The following is an 8586-nucleotide window of genomic DNA, read 5'->3' as shown; positions in this document are numbered from 1 at the left end:
CCTCTCTCTTCATTAACTACAAGACTTATGGAGCATGCATGGGGAATGTGAAAGCTCATAAATTATGTGTCATAGAATATGATTCTATGACTCATATTAAATGTTAGAATACAAAGTGGTGACATAACGGTGACTCTTGACCGTTGGAGTGTCTATTCACTCTCAAGGTAAGTTCACACACTAGACCAAGTTGAACTTGATTCTCAACATATCTGATAAGAAATATACTCTATTCATTACCTATTAACTACATCAATTAGTAGCCATAGCTAATTAGTTACTAAAAAGTAATTATCCATTTACACTACATTAGTAACTAGCCACAACTAATTAACTAGTGATAACTATAATCTAATTACACTACATTAACTTTTAGTTACACCTAATTAGCTACCAATCACTAATAAGAAAAATACCAACCAATGCTTATTAGCTACATTAGTTAGTAGCCATATGTAATTAGTTATTAAAATCTAGTAAGCTATTTATACTACATTAGCTTTAGCTACTAATAGATAATAAGGAAAATATTTTGTTCATTACCTATAAGCTACATTAGTTAGAGTCACAACTAATAAGCTACTAATAACTATAACTATAAATATCATTACAAAGCTCTATGAACCATTTTTGCAAGAAGCCAAAGATCATAAAAAAAGGAGTTGAGTCCAAAGTTACATTAGAAAGCTCTCTCTCTCTCTCTTGGTAAAAGCACACAATTATATTAATTGTATGTAAAATCCACTTAGTTATAACACTTCTTAGTCTCCTCTACCTATCATATGCCTATGTAGGGAGAGGGACGTTCTATAATGCTACCAAAAAACCAGAATATGCATTTGAGGAAATGATCCCCACATGCTCTAACATCCAAAAATTCCACATGAGAATACCTTTAAGCTTATTTATATAGGCTTTCACCCCATGTCTATTATCAAACATGAAAGCATTACGCATATTCCAATTGTGTTGTAGACCCCAATAACGTAAAAATTGGAACAATATCTCCATCTCATCATTTGATCCATTTTGAACATATTGAGAAAAAACCCATTGTTGAGGTCTCAAACAACAACGGGTTAAAACTTGCCAATTGTCCGATAATTACTTCCAAATGGTACACACTATAAGACATTTAATGAACCTATGTGTACTATCCTCCAATGGAACAGTGCAAAAGAAACAAGTGTTAGACCCTAGCCCTCGCCTCTTTAAGGCTGAACCTAATGGGAGCCCACTAATCATGACTCTCCATATGAATACCTTTGCACGAAATGGTAGATGGGAATGCCAACCACGTTGTAATATTTTCCACCACCTTGCATCTGACTTACATACATTCCACAACTTCGTTGCTTTAGGAGATAGCCAAGATAATGATGCCATCGCATGATGATACAATATATTTGTAGTGACCTGTAACAAGCATGTACCATCTTGTAACCGCCAATCCTCCAAAGGTGCAAAATTTGTTTTTAATGGCAAAGATCCTTGCAACAATGGTATATCTTGTAAGTTCTCCCAAATAAATCCATAATTTGGGGGAATACATAATCATCGTTTGGTATCTTCAAAATCTGACAACCTTTGAGATTCATTACCAACCACATCTTCCAAATGTACAATCCCCAATCGAAATAAACGATTGAATTGAGATCTCAACTTATCTTTCCCATGCCAAAACAATACTCGTGAAGAAACAAGCAATTCATTTTGTAATGACTTACAATATTCTCGATCACATGATGGTCCTCATTCAAAAAGAGATAATGCACCTTGCCACGATCTTACCAAATGTTGTCCACATACAGAATGTCGAATCTTTAGAGGAATACTTCCGTTGAGTAATGATCACCAAGATGCTTGAATCTTTGTTTTCCCGTGCACCAATCCTTCATGCTCAATAAAATATTGCATCGTTGATATCCATGGTTGATCTTGTTGACATCTCTCTCTCTCTCTCAAAAGCTTAAGGACCTCATGTCCACAATTCCATACCTTTCCTACAAAAACTCTGCATCTCTTTTTAATTTCAAGGACGAATAGTGATTCTGTTCACCTAAAGAGAAGTTCTTTCAATATTTTTAAGATGAGCCTAAACTATGTGGAGATAGTAAGTGCTCCATTGGCTAGCAATAGGGTTGGTGGTTTACACAACATCATAATTAGGATTGATTGAGATTTTACAAATCTTGAGGTTCAAGGCATTAACTAACATAGCACCATCACAAAGTCAAAGTTAGATGCAAATAAAAAGAACGGTAAATTTAGAAACACCACAGTTGCATTATATCATCTTTCTCATGTTGAGCCACATACATCAGTTGTAAAGAGTGCAAGGACATACATCCCATAAAAGGTAACATCTTCATCTTGTTTGGAAACAGCAGCCATCCACTACTACTTACATGCAAGGGAGGACATGAGTAACCTACTTTTCAATGAAAATATTGCAAGTTCTGATGGGATCTACAGCTCAATTGCTCTGTGAACAAGATTCCTGTTTTCCTATTGAAGATTTTGATGTGTTTTTTTAGCTCACCAGTTTCCATGGTACAAAAAATACTTTGCATAAAAAAACTAGCTTATGAACACTATTAACACAATCAGAAAAAAATTAGAATTCACATCTTGGGATGCTTCTCAATGACAGTACACACCAATTGACATTGCACAAGAGAAATTCATGTCAACCAAGCTACTGATGCAAGTGTTGTTCTTGATCTCAAGATTATTATTGCATGAATTGGATCGTCTCAGGAAGCCTGATCACCTCAAATTAGGGCATATTAATTTCATAGACCATGCCCAATGATGAACTCTTAAGAATTCAAAAGAAAAGTAATGCTAATACATACACCAGAAACAAAATTGATGAATTTTCCATTTTTCTCTTTAATTACTTACAGAAAAAGACTATGATATACCATACATCAAATGTAGATGCTCATATCACACTTTCCAGTGCCAATGGAAAATTTGGAACTCAAATCCATACTTCACTGATTGCAGCATTACATCATAGCTGTGCAATCAATCACTTTCCAGAAATTCGAATAGACCTCAGTCAAAAAAACCTGACTCATGACTTGCCTCATCTAAGGCTCTAAGACAAAAAAAAGAAGCCTCATTTATCACTACCGGACTCTGAAACAGTGATGAAATTTATAAATGTAGCAGCTCAAGGTGGGGGCAGCTTTCAGATTATCAATTAATCTACGAGCCATCTATGAAGCACAACCAGACTCTGAAACAGTGATGACATTTGTAAATGTAGCATTTCAAGGTGGGGGGGCATGAACACCTCATAGCATTACATTAGTAGCTTTTCCATACTTTGAACCACAAGAACCGTTTTGTACAATATTATTGATGGTAAGCAAAATGCAAAAATATGATATCAAAACCTTAGGCAATCATGCCATTGGTTGCAAGCTTCCAATCATCATATTTTCTTTGTCAGTCTTCCTGCCACCATGTGAATTGCATGCTGAATCCATCCTCACGAGGATCGACTTGGGTTGACACGTGCCTCTAGGTTTTATTTCAGCATTATTACATGTTCTCAATGTATTAGAGTTTGATTCCATACTCTTCAACCCAGGTTCTTGTGTAGGTTCAATTTCACTACACACTTGTGAAGATGATGACTGTGTTTGTTTACATTCCTGCACTACTACTTCGCTTGTATCTTTAAAAGACTCTAAAATCGAAGACATTGTTGGATAGCTTCTAAATATTTCCAGCATCTCGTAGCCTTGCTGAAACTTCACCTGTTCATAGTTTTTTAAACAAAAAAAAGATGTAAGTATCTTAGTAAACAAACATAAACCTTTTCATCTGTGTTTACATATAGTCTAGGAGAAACTATAAAAAACTCCCAAGTTTTTGTATATTTACCCAAGTGCCCCTAAGTTTTGTTGATCTGCAAATTCCCCTGATCAACCACTAAAACAGAAAAAATGGGTATATGCCTAAATATCACAAATAAATGCTTGCAAGAGGTTTGAGTGATGAGATTTGGGGAATTCAAAGACACCGAGGGGCATTTCAGATTTTTTTTTCTGACATTCATATAAGTTCATATATGAGTTTCTAAGAGCCTGCTTACCTCTTGAGTGTCTCGACTACTTGTTACTGACTTATTCTCATTGTTGGGCAAAATAATTTTCCGAAATTGAGAATTGGGTACATCCTTTATAATATGCCACTTCACTTGGAAAGATCCACTCCACTTATTTTGCTCCCAGAATTCCATTGTCTTGTTATAATCAAGACAACCCGACATTTCTGCCACCCCACAAAAACGCCCACTTCCATTTACCTGAATAAAGAAGCTCACTTAGAAAACACTAAGAGAAAAATAACGAAGAATAGTACAAGTTTAAATTTAATGAATGAAAAACACTCACAGAGAAGAAAAGGAATATTGGACATTTAAAACCCTTGGCCTTCGCTCGATATTGGGCATCTTTAAAGGCGTCATCAAGCTTTCTATTTCCATTCAGGGTGCTCGACCATACACCATGTTGAATACTTCTATATACATTTGCTTCATTGAACGACTTGATTATGAAATACTTTGCACCATCAAGTTGTGAAGGCTGCATGCAGATTTTCAGGCCAGCCAAAGCATTTCCATTCAAGTTTTTCACAGGATGTGTAAGTGTTCCATTCTGTTGATAGGAGCCCAGATGGGAGGCATTGAGTGATTTATTCGGCACAAACATTTGACTAACAGGTGTAATTAAAGTCTTTGTCTCATCTTCCTGGTCCATTTCTTTTGTAGCAACCAAAGAACTAGTCTTTAAAATCGATTTGATTTTGGGTGGATTGTGATGATCACCATGACCTGGATTGTTGCTCAATTCCACACCAACAATATCAGCGTTTTGAGACCCTTTAGGTTTAGAAGGTTGTTGTATCCAGTCGGGCGCACATGCTCTAAGCATACTTGGAGTAGAAGAAGGAACAACCAATGGATGAGCATAAGCAAAAGGGTCACAAGATAAAGAAGGGGGTCCATCAACCATTGGCGATGCCATATACACTGGCATTAAAGTACCAGCATGTGGATAGTATGTATAACCATTAGAAATGTGTCCCACACCTGCACTGTTTTCTTGCACAATTAGAACTCCTTCAGGTAATGGGTGTGAAGTAGCTCCATATTGACTAATAGGTGACGGTGGAAATTGACTTAGGGGTATGCAACCATTATTATGATGCACATATTCATTACTGACCCCTGTGACAAACTGACAATGTCCAGCAGATGCAGACCCATAATATGGTTGCATATCTACCACATTTGTATCACCATTCTGTGGAACAGATATGTACAATATAAATTCTAATAAGCGTACTAAATCGCAACACACTTGATAAGAATTACACTAGAATCCAGATATGAGCATATACATACAACACGTGTGTGCATGTGATCACACATATACATACTTGCATGTGTGTGTGTGTATGTATACACCTGAATAATTTTATCACTAATTTTTATAAAACAAAGTAGATCGATAGCGAAATAGTACTAACCCCACAATGAAGAACAGCTGGTATATATGGATCACATGGTTGAATATCTACAATGTTGGAATCAAAATTCTGTGAAACAGATACATATGCATATTTATAACATTGGCCTGCTTAACTTTATTATAACTTATTGAATATTGACAACATTAGAATCTACATTCTATGGAGAACACGTACAGATAGATAGATATAAATCTACATAGATGCACACGCACATATATGCATAACGACATACATACATTTATCATGCAAAGACGTATGCATACACACATGTATCTATGTATATATATGCATATATGTACATATACATATGACTAAATTCATAGTCAGACAGATGCATATATATTACGTACATAAAAATAAATATAGATACTTATATATACATATATACTTATGTATATAGCATGATAAACTTCAAAACCGATTTTCAATGACACAGAATAGCACTGACCACGCATTGGTAATATACACCTTCTGTGTTATAGGGAACATGACCATGAAAGTTCATCATTGGAGCCGGGTAACCTGATAGAAAACACACAAAAACAGCAAAAACAAAATTGAAAATAATTTACATTTCACGTCATGAAGCCATAAGAGCATGACGCAAAGAAAAGAATTAAGTAAGATGCGAAACACACCCACCCATATATGTAGATCCTTGTGTGTGTAGAAAGACATCAGGAGATGGAACAAATGCATGCTCGTTGTAGTAAGAGTTCAAATAAGAAGCATCTTGAGTCATATGAATTTGATCTGAATGAACAGCATCAGTGCATCCTTCTGTCTGCCTAACAGTCATAAAACCCGATGGATGTATATAGTATTGTCCTTGCAAATCATGATACATTGCTTCATCTTGAGTATTGTGAGCATGAATCTGACATCATATGCAATATATTTCGATTAGGATTTCCATGAGAAAAAACAGAAGAAAAAAGATTGACATGAAAACGAAGGGAAAAAAAGGGGATTCAAAAATATATATCTCTACTCTATGAAAAAATTAAAATAAAACTATCGTACATGCCAAGGTTTGGGGTTTCTACGGACTTCATAATGCAGAATGGAGCGTCATAACTATGCAAATAATTAGGGTTACTATGATGAGAAATAAAACAGAAAGAAGTAAATATATTATATGCGACGTTCTAGGGTTTCCACCACAAGCAAAAACGAAGAAGAAAGAGCACAAACAACAGCATAATATACATATATGCAAAGTTGATAGGATTTCGGAGAACAAAAAAATAGGCAGGAAGGGAAGAAGGAAGGATACCTCTGGTTTGAGAGATGGATAAGCCCCATCTTTCATCATTCTCTGATCGACGTCTGCGTGATTAACAGAAGGGAACAAGAAGCAAAGAAAAAAGAGGCGAATACAATAAAATCTTGGTATAAGCAAAAATGAATGTGATCGGATCTGTTTCCGCTAATAGAAAAGAGAGAGAGAGAGAGAGAGAGAGAGAGAGAGAGAGAAAGATGAACAGACTAGCCACGTCGAAAGGAATGGAAAACAGAGGATTTAACGATGGTGATGGCAATGGAGAATCTCGGTTTCTTCTCTTTCTCTCGTCTTTCTCTACCAATTTCTCCTTGTCTCTCTCTCTCTCTCTCTCTCTGAGTCAATCTGCGTGTATAATCAAATGAAATGAAATGAAATCAGATGAATCCCTTGGTGAGGTGCAGAGAGAGTGAGAGAGGAGCGAGTGCAGGGACAATGGCGGTCTTCTACTCTCTCTCTTCTCTCTCTCTCTCTCTCTCTCTGTGTTTGAATTTTGTTTTTAGGGTTTCTTTTATTTACGTATTTGAACTTTGAATTTTGTTTTTAGGGTTTCTTTTATTTACGTATTTGAACTTTGAATTTTGTTTTTAGGGTTCCTTTTATTTATGTATTTGAACTCTTGCCTCTCACCATATCAAAAACAAAAACCAATTCAAATTATAATTAGTAGTAGTATTTACATGCTTACTGTCTTGTGTCTTGTGTTTGTGTCCGCGTTCCCCGCCTGCCCGACATTTTCTCGGCACGTGAATTAATAGAGCTGCCCCCCACCTGCTTGAGTCCTTTGGTCGAATGTTGCGATAGTCTTGTGTGGTGTCACACGAATGAGAGCATTTTCTAGGGGTTTCGATAGATGGTGTAACAAGTCGGCAATTCTTTTCATCGGCCGGTTGTAAATGGGAATGTGGTGAATGAGAGACCGTTTGATTGTCATGTAACTACGATGAAAAATGAGTGATTCATCCATTCATGAGAGCATTTTGCAATGATGATGCATTAAGAAGTGATCCAATCGGCGTGGAAATCCGATGAGTGACTGAGATTGATTGGATGTCATAGAAGCACTATGAATTGAGCAGTTCCTCCATGGAGATAGATGTGAGATGAACGAGCAAATTATAATTTGTACTAGAAGCGCGATAAATAAGCAATAATTATGTACACTCAAACACCTCCTACATTCCTAATCCATAGAAACACTATGAAATTGAACCGTTTGTCTATGGAGTATAGATGTGAGAGGGGCAAACAAATATGTAATAAGTTGTACTAGAAGCACGAAAAAAAAGCGAGTAACTACATACACATTGACACCTCCTACATTCCTAATCCACAACCAATCGCATCACTTCATCTCGGATTGTGAATGCGTGTGATCCCGTCTCTTTTTCGTCATATAAATCTTCGACAATTGATTTGACCTTGTTTTTTCATGTACTCCAGCAGCTTCTTCTGTTGTGAATCTCATCAAAAAACTGAATGGGCCATGCATGGGTAGTAGTGTGTGTATTTGTGTTTTTTTAACACACATTTGTCAATGATATGATAAATTTCGGGGTTTTAAGTTTAAAATTCACCTAGGAAGCAATTGAATTATTATTCATTAAAAGCATTATTATTGTGTGAAATTTGAATCAAAAAACAGGAAACACCAAAGTATGAATGAATGAATTGGACACGTATCCATCGCCTCCCCCTCATTTCATGCTGCAATGAAAATGGATGGTACTCTAAAAGTAAACCTAAATTTA

At 36.1% G+C, this 8586-nt stretch overlaps 1 protein-coding gene across 2 annotated transcripts; it reads right to left on the bottom strand.

The window, feature by feature from the left end:
• Nucleotides 1–2851: 2851 nt before the first annotated feature.
• Nucleotides 2852–6982, bottom strand: LOC147865227 (uncharacterized). Of its 2 annotated transcripts, XR_015529633.1 has the most exons (8): nt 6830–6982; nt 6196–6430; nt 6002–6075; nt 5551–5619; nt 4413–5324; nt 4112–4324; nt 3337–3773; nt 2852–3247 (listed from the first exon to the last, which is right to left on the bottom strand). XR_015529633.1 is itself a non-coding variant. In XM_087318006.1 (7 exons), exons 1-7 carry the CDS (start codon nt 6866–6868, stop codon nt 3417–3419), a joined length of 1899 nt encoding a protein of 632 aa, XP_087174132.1. In that variant the 5' UTR covers nt 6869–6982; the 3' UTR covers nt 2852–3416. The 2 variants fall into 2 exon arrangements, 1 of the variants encoding a protein (XP_087174132.1); XM_087318006.1 differs by having other exon boundaries at nt 2852–3773.
• Nucleotides 6983–8586: the final 1604 nt, after the last annotated feature.

The sequence above is a fragment of the Azolla caroliniana genome, unplaced genomic scaffold (assembly GCF_043228905.1).
Source record: "Azolla caroliniana isolate FFs.n. ecotype wild unplaced genomic scaffold, voAzoCaro1.0.p SCAF_4, whole genome shotgun sequence".
NCBI classification, from domain to species: Eukaryota; Viridiplantae; Streptophyta; class Polypodiopsida; order Salviniales; family Salviniaceae; genus Azolla; species Azolla caroliniana.
Note: the sequence above shows the minus strand (reverse complement) of the source record. Positions and strands in the feature narration are given on the sequence as shown.